Source organism: Schistocerca serialis, chromosome 9 (assembly GCF_023864345.2).
Source record: "Schistocerca serialis cubense isolate TAMUIC-IGC-003099 chromosome 9, iqSchSeri2.2, whole genome shotgun sequence".
NCBI lineage: Eukaryota > Metazoa > Arthropoda > Insecta > Orthoptera > Acrididae > Schistocerca > Schistocerca serialis.
Window position 1 is genome coordinate 366,724,535 of NC_064646.1, and position 13,128 is coordinate 366,737,662.

A 13,128-nucleotide genomic window follows, 5' to 3' on the forward strand; every position below is an offset into this window, starting at 1 on the left:
GTCTGGGCATAATTATCCATCGGGCAGGCATTAAGACGATTTTTCGTAGCATCAAAAAAATAAAAGACATTCTGGACTCGACGAAAGATACAGTTGACTGTTGATGGCAGGCAGGGTTTCATTGGAAGACTCTTAAGGAAATGTAAAGCATCCCCGAAGGGTGTTGCTAGGGAAAGACTTGTTTGCTCATCGGTCTGGCATCCTTACAAGGATAAGTTAATAAAACAGACAGAGAATATCCAACGAAGAGCAGCATCTTTCGTTACGACATTGTTTAGTAAGCGCGACATCGTTATAGAGATGACCAACAATGTCCAGAGGAAGACGCTACGACACAGGCGTAGTACCTCACGGAAATGTTTGCTGTTGAAATTCCGAGTGCAGGCGTTACAAGAAGATTCGGACAGCATGCAGGGTGTTTCGTAAAGATTCCTTAGTTTTCACAAAGCTGTTACTTCTATATGAATGAAGCCTGATTCCTTGGGTCGATTTTCTATATCGAAATTAAAAGTTTATGTTGGCGACAGTTGCAAGTTGCCGGTGCACGTAATTGCCGGCAAGGGTCTGCCTGGTACAGACAGGTCGCTGGCTCTCTCGCTCATTCATTACCCAATATGCTTCGACTCGAGATGCCGAAAAAATAACTGTATTCTCCGTTTAAAGAGGAGTTATTCAACTGTGTGCCGTTATTTTCATCGATTTTATCGATCGTATGGAAGTGAACCTCCTACAGCTCAATGAATTCAATGATGACACCGACTAATTCAAGGCACTGCTTACTTCAAAAGTAGTCCCATACTCAGGGATCAAACGTAGTGAACAAGTGCAGGAATATTACACTCCGTTCTAGGTGAAGTCATAGTGGAGCTTCTTTGTTATTTGCCGTTGCTTCATCCGACCCTTTCTGGAGTAAGAAGTGTGTACCTGTGTCGTGCGAGTGACCGTGTTGAGGACAACGCCACAGTAAGAGGTTTCATAGCCCGGAACATTGCCCCTCATGTGGCTAGCTCTACTTCGTCGGTCGGCAACTTATTCGTTCTGCTCCTCATACAACCACTGTTGAAGCTTTGTGAATGTGCCCACCTATCGCGTGCCAGCGTGTTTCCCACCAACATATCCAGACCCTCTTGGATTCCATGCCGCGACGTCCGGAGGCTCTGATTGCAGTGAGTGGCAGCTTCACACCGTATTGAATTCTCACGTTCAGAGTGCATATAAAATTCTGCAATTCTAATCATATGCGTATTATCATATACCTAGTCTTTGGAATAAATTTCACTGTAATACGTGTATCCTTGGTGAAATTGTCACAAAGAATTGTATACATCTGCGACCAACTGACTCACTATTGTGATAATGTCTAGTGTCAAACTACACAAGAAACTTACCTTCCACACCGAACGTCACATTGTACGCTCGGTGAGACTCCCTTCCCGAACAGCCTGTATTCCTTTCTATAACCATTCAGAGTGGCACAGTGATTAAAACACTGGACTATCAAATATCTATTCAGCCATTCAGGTTTAGGTTTCCCGGGGTTTTCTTACAAATGATACGGTTGATATCCTTACCTACGCTTGTCTTATACGAGTTTTTGCGCCGTTTCTGGTGACCTAGTCGTCCACGAGACGTCTTTATCTTGGTTGTTTCCCGTTCCACAACTGCAGTACCAGTTACCATAACCAGTGGTCTGTTAAAAAATCTGTAATTACCAGAGTAACGGTGAATTACCGTCGATATTTCACTCAGCGGAGTCGGGAGGTGTCACACATTATTTATGCTGTGTGACTCAGAAGAAACAAAGATGTTCATATAAAAACTACGTTACCTCTAACCATTGCCGAGACAAGCCCTTATAAATATTTACTATTGTTGTAGATCTATTTTACTTTATTTATTTATTTCGAATGTTAATTATCTTTTTGTGACGTTAAAAACTTGCAATCGTTTGTAATAGAATTTCTACGATTCGTCATATACGACATTACATAACACATATTTTGCAGTCCACATAAAGTATGCTACAATTTCTAATAAATTTTAAATATTTTGCAACAAATTTTGGTGAAGCCCACCATCAAGTTCAATGCACTTCTGAATCTGGAAGAGAACATGTTTCATTGTTTCTCATGATTTTGATATATGTTTCTCCATGAAGCGAGGAATGTCCACATTACGACTTGGCAGTTAGTCACTTTTCTATCAATCTGCTGCCAAGAGTAGTCTCTGTCCAATCGCATAACACAAAAATTTAACCTCCCGAATTATTTTCCTTCGCTCCTGGACACATTTTTTTCAGTAGCATGGAAACAGTACACCGTAGAACATAATTTAGTGACATTTTTAGGAAGGAAACAGTGGTCTTAACGAAATTTACCAAATAAAGTGTTTTTGTAAATCTAAAAACCTGAATGAATTAATGAAAAAAATTCAAAAATTTCATGAAGATTGGAAACAACACCTCGTGAGAATTCCTCAGAAAATTCTGAATGGGAAAAGAGATACTGTAGGCACTAGAAAAAGATGGGAATGATTTTGTTTGTGAGTTTGGAACAGGCAACAGCCAAATCTTGTAAGGAAAATGATGATTATTATGAATTTCATTTCAATACAGTTGTTTAAAGACCCTTTTTTAAATATTTAAAATCGACAAGCATATTTGCATATCACTTTGAAATATTCAAGAAATGCAAAGTTACAACGTGCTTGCTCTTATCTTCGTGGCGAAACTGTCCGTCAAATCCTATGTAAAGTATCATTTATAGATTCATACATCTCTCTTATACAAATTTGTTACATCACTTTAGAAATAAAAATTAAAAAATTAAAAAGATTTTGTTGAAGATCGTTTGATAAAATACAGTTACATACCAAATTGAAATTCGTCAAAAGCTAAAACTTAGCGTAGTCCCTCATAAGATATGAGCAAGCACGTTGTAAGTTTGCATTTTTTTGGTATTTGATAGTGATATGCAAATATGCTTATTGATTTTAGATATTAAAAAAAGGTTTTAAACTACTGTACTGAAATAAAACTCCGTTACTTAACTTGAAACATAGAGGCCATTACTTGTAACTCAAATGGTATGTTGAACAGAATGGATAGCTGCTATTGGATAACATGTTGTTTTCCTTATTGCTCTATGTAAAGTAAATTAATTCTGATTCTGAAATTTTCCTGCCCGCATCTCGTGGTCGTGCGGTAGCGTTCTCGCTTCCCACGCCCGGGTTCCCGGGTTCGATTCCCGGCGGGGTCAGGGATTTTCTCTGCCTCGTGATGGCTGGGTGTTGTGTGCTGTCTTAGGTTAGTTAGGTTTAAGTAGTTCTAAGTTCTAGGGGACTGATGACCTAAAATGTTAAGTCCCATAGTGCTCAGAGCCATGTGAACCATTTTTTTTTGAAATTTTCCTTGTATTTTAGTACTGAAGATGGCTATTTATATATATAGGTACACAAGAGTAATAACAACTAATGGGATTGCGACTGTCTGCTGCGTGCCTCTCCCTCCTCAAATACTTTACTGTAGTATGGGGATAGTGCGTGGTAGTGGTTCAGTATTCACTTTTACTGATCTCCCTCTACTGTCGTCAAATCCCGAATCCAGCGAAAGATAATTAGAATCACTTGCAGAATGTCCAGTTGAGATCTTGTAGCAAGCGGGTGTTGACATGATCCTGATGCTGTCTTCAGATGCTGTTGATACTATGGACTTGCTGTCCTGATTGGAGTCGTGTGTGCGTGTGTGGTTGTATCTGCGCTTGACAGATGAATGTCCAGTAAGGAACTATTTGACTGAAGTGACGTGGAAGTGTAGAGTGCAAAACAATTGTTGCTCCATGTCCCCTCTGTTGGAAGCTAACATTAACGCAGTTGCACCTGAATAGTAAGCAGCTCAGCTCTATGTATATCTGTACTGCACAGAGAACACGGCACGCAGTAAATATACATTGCACACTACAGTTAAAGGGTTACATTGTTGAACCCCATAATTGTCTCCCATTGCGATACAGAAGTTTTAAATTTGTTCAAAGGTGCCCCAACCTTACTCGGTAATGGTGTAAAATCGTGACGCCCTGTAGTGTCACCCCTCGCGCTTGTCCACGCTTCAAACAGCAACATGTCGACACTTGTGAAAAATACGCCAAACCTCAGAAGTTCATGTGAGGTGTAACGTGCGTTAAAGGTGTGACATTGCGACTAAATTTCACCACAATTTTGTCTAACTACATCGTGGATGTGAACGTGTACCTGTACAGAGAGAAACTTTGACAGATTCTCTGTAAATGTACACGAATATGACGGGCGTTGAAGGGGTTGCTTTATTGTCTAACCCCACTGCGGATGTGCACGTGTACCTGTATAGAGAATCTGTCAAAGTTTGTCTCTGTACAGGTACACGTGCACATCCGCAGTGAGGTTAGACAATATAGCAACCCCTTCAACGCCCATCATATTCGGACTACCCGCAAGCAGGCACTAGAGCAACAGAGTAGTACCACTCAGCTGAATGCTGTTACGGGGTTGCCTGCCTGCGGGTGCCTAGGAGTATCTGTGTTTTTAAAGTGGCAACAAAAGTATGTGGGAGGTACCAAGTGTGTTACCGAACTGAGGGCTTAGAAGAACTCTTTACCATTTTATTCACGTGTTTGTCAATGTTGCACCCACCCCATGATCACGCCACAGGGGGGATGAAAAAGCGTAAACACCCTTTACTGCTTCGGATCACGTTGAAATTTCGTCGAACGGTTTTGAATGGTCCCTGTGGTTCCGTCCTATACACCAGAGCAAAAATTGCGCTCACACTACACTCCAGAGGTATGCAATCATGTTCCATGGGGCTGCAGGAGCATAATTTCCTTGGAGAAGTGTTGAATACCTCAGGGATTTTCGACAGTGTCAAACTTTGTCAAGAACGTCTTTCTGTTGTTCATAACGTTGCGAATTGTCGTTTACGACTGCGAAATGTGTGGGAATCTACAACCCAAGGGAAGGGACGGTTTCATTGACAACCTTATTGGCATCTCCCGAAGCCTTTTCGTGTTGATTTTCAGGGACGGTGTGTCTAAAATGTTTTCCTCGGTCACCCATTAGAAAATTAAGTGATTTCAATGCTGGGCATTGTGGTTCTGTCCTCCATCGTACATGCTTAAAAAGAAGTGGTCAAATGTAGGCAATCAAGGGTGCAACGATTTTCCCAACGTGTGACATATCCATGTAACATCATTGGAGGGAATTTTGCTGTCATTTGGTACCAACGAGACATCATTAACCCACGTTACACTTGATGTGACCTTCTAAGTTCTCGTCTTTTTTCGCATGTTCCGGCAGTTTGCCGTTCGAAGCATGACCGAGCCTGAGGATGAAGACGCAGGTCACCACACTTTCGCACCATTACAAAAGAAAGTTGCAGGCATCTTTGAGCCAATTTCAAATTTCTGCGTCACAGTGGCACACAATTATAGGGGTTTCGAAAACTGACCCTATATCTGTGACACACACCTTAAAAAGATGTTTTTATTAAAAAATGTGGATCAGTATTTGTTTTTACAGATATACATTTGATAATAAAGATAGAATACAAATAACAGAAAAAAGTTATTACTACCAATAGTTGAATCGGCGACTTCGCTATTACAACGCACTCAGCATTTGGTAGCTGCATTAAATTTCTCGAAACGTTTTATTTTGTACCTAGCAGTGCTCAAAAATCTTGAAAGCCTTGAACCCAGTTTTTTCGAATCGTTTTGGCTTAGGAAATCAACATTCGGGCACTTGTTTTCAAATACCACAAGGAGAACACGGCAAGTACCATAACCCGTTTTTCCCTGAAACTTCGCTCTTATGTTTATTCTTCAGGAAGATTTGATGCATTACTTCGTGTGATACCGATCGTACAGCGTTGGAAACATAGACATTCTGAAGAATAGGAGTATTTCACGAAGGAAAGTCTGCCGCCGCCAGATTTCTGGGTACGAATCTCACTCAGCGAAGAAACGTCGTTGGCATTGCTGAAGATTTCAAACGTTGGCAATAATTTCGCGGCAAATCACACGTAACGGGATGACTTCGAGAAAAACAGGCGCTTGCAGGTGATTATGAGTCAAGGTATGCCACATCAAAAACTATTTATTGTTTTTTTGTCTTTTTAATTCATCCACAACATACGAGGGTAGTCCCAAAAGTAAGGTTGCCCTTATTCTTTTACTAACTACGAGTGTAATCCCAAAAGTGAGGTCTCCTATTTTTTTATAAGTTCAAGTTTACATTAGTTTACAGCTTGAACATTTAGCTAATTTTCGACATAAACACCATTTCTGTAAATGCATTTTTGTAGACTCTGTGGCAGTTTTTGTATGTCCATGTCATACCAGCTCGCCGCCATGCTGTTCAGAAAGTTATGAAACTCTTCTTTCACCTCGTAGTCGGAGCTGAATCGCTGGGACCACAATTAATGCTGACAGGTACTGTGAGACTCTGAAAAAACTCAAACGGGCAATTCAGAACCTGAGAAGAGGAATGTTGAACAAGGGCGTACACATCTCCATGACAACGCTCGTCCACACGTCGCTCGGCAAACCGTTGCTCTCCTGCAACAGTTTCAGTGGAACATAATCACCCACCCACCCTATAGTCCTGACATGGCGACCAGTTCCCTAGGTTGAAAGAACATTTGGCCGGAAAGAGACTCAGCTCCGACGACGAGGTGAAAGAAGAGGTTCATAATTTTATGAACAGCATGGTGGCGAGCTGGTATGACATGGGTATACAAATATTGCCACAGCGTCTACAAAAAATGCATCGACAGGAAAGGTGATTATTTCGAAAAATAGCTAAATGTTCAATCTGTACACTGATGTAAACCATTTTAAAAATAAACAGGTCTATGTACTTTTAAAAAATAGGAGACCTTACTTCTTGGATTACCCTCGTATATAGTGAATGAATTAAAAAGACAAAAAAAAAAAAAAATCGTTTTTGATGTGGCATACCTTGGTTCATAATCACCTGCAAGCGCCAGTTTTCCTGGATGTCATCCCGTTACGCTTGATTTGCCGTTAATTTATTGCCAACGTTTGAAATCTTCAGCAATGCTAAAGACGTTTCTTCGCCGAGTGAGATTCGTATGAAGAAATGTCGCGGCGGCAAACTTACCTTCGTGCAATACTCCTATTCTTCAGAATTTCTATTTTTCCAATGTTGTACGATCGGTATCACCCGAAGTAATGCATCAAATCTTCCTGAAGAACAAACATAAGAGCGAAGTTTCAAGGAAAATCCGGTGTTCTCCGTGTGATATCTGAAAGTAAGTGCCCGAATGTTAATTTCCTAAACCAATACGACTCCAAAAAATCGAGTTTAAAGCTTTCAAGACTTTTGAGCGCTGCTAAGTACAAAACAAAACGTTTCGAAAAATTTAACGCAGCCACTGATTGCTGACTGTGTAGCGTATGAGTGTTGTAATTGCAAAGTCGCTGATTCGACTATTGCTAGTAATAATTTTTTCCTGTTATTTGTATTCTATGTTTATTATCAAATGTATATCTTAAAAAACAAATACTGTTTCATAAGTTTTTTAATAAGAGCAACATCTTTTTACGGTGTGTATCACAGTTACAGGGTCAGTTTTCGAAACCGCTATAACTGTCTCCCACTGCGACGCAGAAGTTTGAAATTGGCTCAAAGATGCCTTCCTTTTGTAATTGTGCGAAAGTGTGGTGCCCTGCGTCATCATCCTCAGGCTCGGTCATGCTTCGAAATGCAAACTGCGGAAACAAGAGAAAAAAAAAAGACGAGAACTCAGGAGATCCCATAAAGTGTAACGGGGGCTAATGATGTCTCGTTGGTACCAAATGCCAGCAAAATTCCCTCCAAAGGTGTTACATGGATCTGTCACACGTTGGGAAAGTCGTTGCACCCTCTTTTACCCACATTTGATCTTCTTTTCACGCCTGTACGATGGAGGACAGAACCACAATGCATTCGCAAACATGCCTGTAGTAATCTTACACGGGTATGGGTAGATGAATGAACGAAAACAGAGAAAAAGCACTAATTATAGGGGTTTGAAGACTTGGCGCGAAAGTGTGAAGGTTCGATGCTAGCCACTGTGCCACTGCTTCGGCTGAACTACAAAGTTGCTAAAAGGCATATAAAGTACCTCGGTGACTCTGAGTGCTGTTTGCTCAGAAACGGTCGAGTATCTACGGATAAGCCGTGGAGATGATCGCAGTGGACTAGGATCTCGCTATTCAGATTATTTGTGACACTTCACGTGGCTTGCTGGCAGAGTGACACCTGCTTGATGCACGGTATACCACGCAGGCGTGATGGCGGCGTTCCGGCGTCACCCCGAGACGGGCTCTGTGTTCGGCCAGCTGTCGGCGCGCCGCATGCTGGTCGTGTTCTGCGCCGAGCTGCTGGGGACCGCGCTGCTCATGTTCGTGGGCTGCATGGGCGGCGTCTACGGACTCGACGGCACCTCCGAGAAGCCGTCCGGCCTGCAGGGCCCGCTAGTCTTCGGCATGACCGTCGCCACAGTCATACAGGTCAGTCGACGCTCGCACTTACGCCCACGTTACAAAGTCCAGTCACGTCAGTAACACCACCTGTGCTGCATCACCATTTACAACCGTCCTATCCAATTAATTAATAGTCAAAAGTACCTTGGACTAATTTTCGACCGTAAACTAACCATTCCACGAGAGACTAAAATGCTAACCGGCTGAAAATGAGGACTGAATAAAAATGGCTCTGAGCACTATGCGACTTAACTTCTGAGGTCATCAGTCGATTAGAACTTAGAACTAATTAAACCTAACTACCCTAAGGACATCACACACATCCATGCCCGAGGCAGGATTCGAACCTGCGACCGTAGCGGTAGCGGGGTTCCAGACTGTAGCGCCTAGAACCTCACGGGCACTCCAGCCGGCGAGGACTTAATCCCTCCACTGTATTCCACACCTGCAAAAGCCTGATCCGAACCACGCTCTCTTATGTCACCGTCTCCACTAAAAATTTTAGGACTCCCTCCAAATCCTTTCAGTCCGGAACCGCGCGACTGCTACGGTAGCAGGTTCGAATCCTGCCTCGTGCATGGTGGCTGTTTTGGGGATGGAGACCAGACAGTGAGGTCATCGGTCTCATCGGATTAGGGAAGGACGGGGAAGGAAGTCGGCCGTGCCCTTTGAAAGGAACCATCCCGGCATTTGCCTGGAGCGATTTAGGGAAATCACGGAAAACATAAATCAGGATGGCCGGACGAGGGATTGAACCGTCGTCCTCCCGAATGCGAGTCCAGTGTCTAACCACTGCACCACCTCGCTCGGTCCTCGGACATGGATGTGTGTGATGTCCTTAGGTTAGTTAGGTTTAACTAGTTCTAAGTTCTAGGGGACTGATGACCTCAGATGTTACGTCCCATAGTGCTCAGAGCCATTTCCATTCTCCAAATCCTCGAACGCTGCTTACTACACCTCTCTCTCTCCGTATCCATTTGACATCACACACTAGGATCTCTTATGAGCCGGCCGGAGTGGCCGAGCGGTTCTAGGCGCTACAGTCTGTAACCGCGCGACCACTACGGTCGCAGGTTCGAATCCTGCTTCGGACATGGATGTGTGTGATGTCCTTGGGTTAGTTAAGTTTAAGTAGTTCTAGGGGACTGATGACCTCAGATGTTAAGTCCCATAGTGCTCAGAGCCATGAAAGTGACCAGTTTGCAGATATCTGTAATGAAAAAAGTACGTGACTTAGCTGCTCGTAAGCGTGTAGGCGTGCTTAGACAGACCAAAATAAAGGATTTTTTAAACGATAATTTTGTATACTGTGTATATTGTTCATGCAAAATGTGTATGTAATATGTTTATATTTTTCTTTAATAAACTGTGCCACATATTGTATATTCCTACTGAAGTTGCCTTTGTATGTTACTTTGTAATACTAAAAGAGATGCCTGTTTTTATGAATAAATTTACTGTATAGTACTTCTTTTTGGCAAATAAACATATACAGTTCGATTATCCGAACAAACCAGTTTTCCGAACACCCATGTCCCTCAATTACTTCGGATAACCGACGCTCTACTGTAGGTCGAAGTTCTAGAGGACTGATGACCTCAGAAGTTAAGTCCGAAAAAAAAAATATCTTATGAGCTTATTAATTTCCCTCTGAAACCATACCTTCCCAATTTACCATTACTTTCTGCCACTTACAATGGAAGATGATGCGTTGTTCATTATCATTAATGGAAAATGCTTTTGGAGAACGCCGGCCGCTGTGATCGAGCCGTTCTAGACGCTTCAGTCTGGAACAGCACGACCGCTACGGTCACAGGTTCGAATCCTGCCTCGGGCATGGCTGTGTGTGATGTCCTTAGGTTAGTTAGGCTTAAGTAGTTTTAAGTTCTATGGAACTGATGACCTCAGATGTTAAGTCCCATAGTGCTCAAAGAACATTGCTTCTATCTAGCACACAGTGCTAATTTCGTGTATTTTGTAGAAAATAATTGGCAACCATTGCTGTACAATCGCAATAAAGTCATGAGATGTTCAATTGACTCTTTTATTAGAACATGTTACGCGTATCGGGATTACATCCATCTTCAAACATCTGTTACAAAAAAGTACAGCACACACAACACGTCTCAACGTTACAGAAAATGAGATCTGGTCATATGAGTTACATACCACAAACTTCGACTCATTCCTAACCAACCAGGCGTACAGCTTTGACAACTCAAAGAAAGTGTCGAATAACATAAGACTGCGGCACAAGCAGTCTTGAAGCAGAGCTTATACTGACGGTAAACAAGTCAACCAGCAGCGAAGCGCCCTCGGTAGGGGGCGCTGCATGGTCATATTTTGTACTTTTTTGCAACAGATGTCTGGAGATGGGTGTAATTCCGCACCGCGTAACATGTTCTAACAAAAGAGTCAACTGGACCTCTCAGGACTTTATTGCGATTGTACAGCAATGGTTGCCAATTATTAACATAAAAATGAGCGCAGGCCTCAGACGGGATTTTATGTCCTGTATATCGTATTATGTGGGTGTGGGTGTGGGTAGCGGCCCAACAAAAGAACTGTGCTCTATCGCTATTTTCTTAAAAAAAATATTATTAGAAAAGCTGTTCGTTGTCTAGAAGCGTGAGAAGGTTGACGATTTCATGAATGGGTGTAATCCGTTGTTCATACACCGGATTTGGCTCTGTGCACTATGGGACTTAACATCTATGGTCATCAGTCCCCTAGAACTTAGAACTACTTAAACCTAACTAACCTAAGGACATCACACAACACCCAGTCATCACGAGGCAGAGAAAATCCCTGGCCCCGCCGGGAATCGAACCCGGGAACCCGGGCGCGGGAAGCGAGAACGCTACCGCACGACCACGAGCTGCGGACGCATCGGATTTATACAGGGTGGTCCATTTATAGTGACCGGGCAAATATTGCACGAACTAAGCATCAAACGAAAAAATGACAAAGAACGAAACTCGTTTAGGTTGAAGGGGGAAACCAGATGGCGCTATGGTTGGCCCACTAGATGGCGCTGCCATAGGGCAAACGGATATCAACTGCGTTTTTTGAAATGGGAACCCCCATTTTTATTACACATTCGTGTAGTACGTAAAGAAATATGAATGTTTTAGTTGGACCACTTTTTTCGCTTTGTCATAGATGGCGCTGTAATAGTCACAAACGTATGAGTACGTGGTATCACGTAACATTTCGCCAGTGCGGACGGTATTTGCTTCATGATACATTACCCGTGTTAAAATGGGCCGTTTACCAATTGTGGAAAAGGTCGATATCGTGTTGATGTATGGCTATTGTGATGAAAATGCCCTACGGGCGTGTGCAATGTATGCTGCTCGGTATCCTGGACGACATCATCCAAGTATCCCGATCGTTCGCCGGATAGTTACGTTATTTAAGGAAACAGGATATGTTCAACCACATGTGAATCGTCAACCACGACCTGCAACAAATGATGATGCCTAAGTAGGTGTTTTAGCTGCTGTCGCAGCTAATCCGCACATCAGTAGCAGACAAATTGCGCGAGAATCGGGAATCTCAAAAACGTCGGTGTTGAGAGAAAAAAAAGTTCAAATGTGTGTGAAATCTTATGGGACTTAACTGCTAAGGTCATCAGTTCCTAAGCTTACACACTACTTAACCTAAACTATCCTAAGGACGAACACACACAGCCATGCCCGAGAGAGGACTCGAACCTCCGCCGGGACCGGCCGTACAGTATATGACTCCAGCGCCCTAGACCGCTTGCTAATATCGCGCGGCCGTGTTGAGAGAGAACGTCGTGTACAGTTTTGCCACTGGGCACAAGAGAAATTACGGGACGATGACAGATTTTTTGCACGCGTTCTATTTAGCGACGAAGCGTCATTCAACAACAGCGGTAATGTAAACCGGCATAATATGCACTATTGGGGAACGGAAAATCCACGATGGCCGCGACAAGTGGAACATAAGCGACCTTGGCGGGTTAATGTATGGTGCGGCATTATGAGAGGAAGGATAATTCGCCCCCATGTTATCGATGGCAATCTAAATGGTGCAATGTATGCATATTTCCTACGTGATGTTCTACCGATGTTACTACAAGATGTTTCACTGCATGACAGAATGGCGATGTACTTCCAACATGATGGATGTACGGCACATTGCTCGCGTGCGGTTGAAGCAGTATTGAATAGCATATTTCATGACAGGTGGATTGGTCCTCGAAGCACAATACCATGGCCCGCACGTTCACCGGATCTGACTTCCTCGGATTTCTTTCTGTGGGGAAAGTTGAAAGATATTTGCTATCGTGATCCACCGACAACGCCTGACAACATGCGTCAGCGCATTGTCAATGCATGTACGAACATTACGGAAGGCGAACTACTCGCTGTTGAGAGGAATGTCGTTACACGTATTGCCAAATGCATTGAGGTTGAGGGACATCATTTTGAGCATTTATTGCATTAATGTGGTATTTACAGGTAATCACGCTGTAACAGAATGCGTTCTCAGGAATGATAAGTTCACAAAGGTACATGTATCACATTGGAACAACTGAAGTAAAATGTTCAAACTGTGTGCCCGACCGAGACTCGAGTCG

General features: G+C 42.9%; 1 protein-coding gene across 2 annotated transcripts in view; it reads left to right on the forward strand.

Annotated features, from left to right (window-relative positions):
• The window catches only part of LOC126419091 (aquaporin-like), a 355,970-nt gene that overhangs the window by 301,387 nt on the left and 41,455 nt on the right, over positions 1-13,128 (forward strand). For both annotated transcript variants that reach the window (XM_050086188.1, XM_050086187.1), the window contains exon 3: positions 8,323-8,546. In XM_050086188.1, coding sequence (XP_049942145.1) covers positions 8,323-8,546 — 224 coding nt within the window. The remainder of the gene's footprint in view (positions 1-8,322; positions 8,547-13,128) is intronic.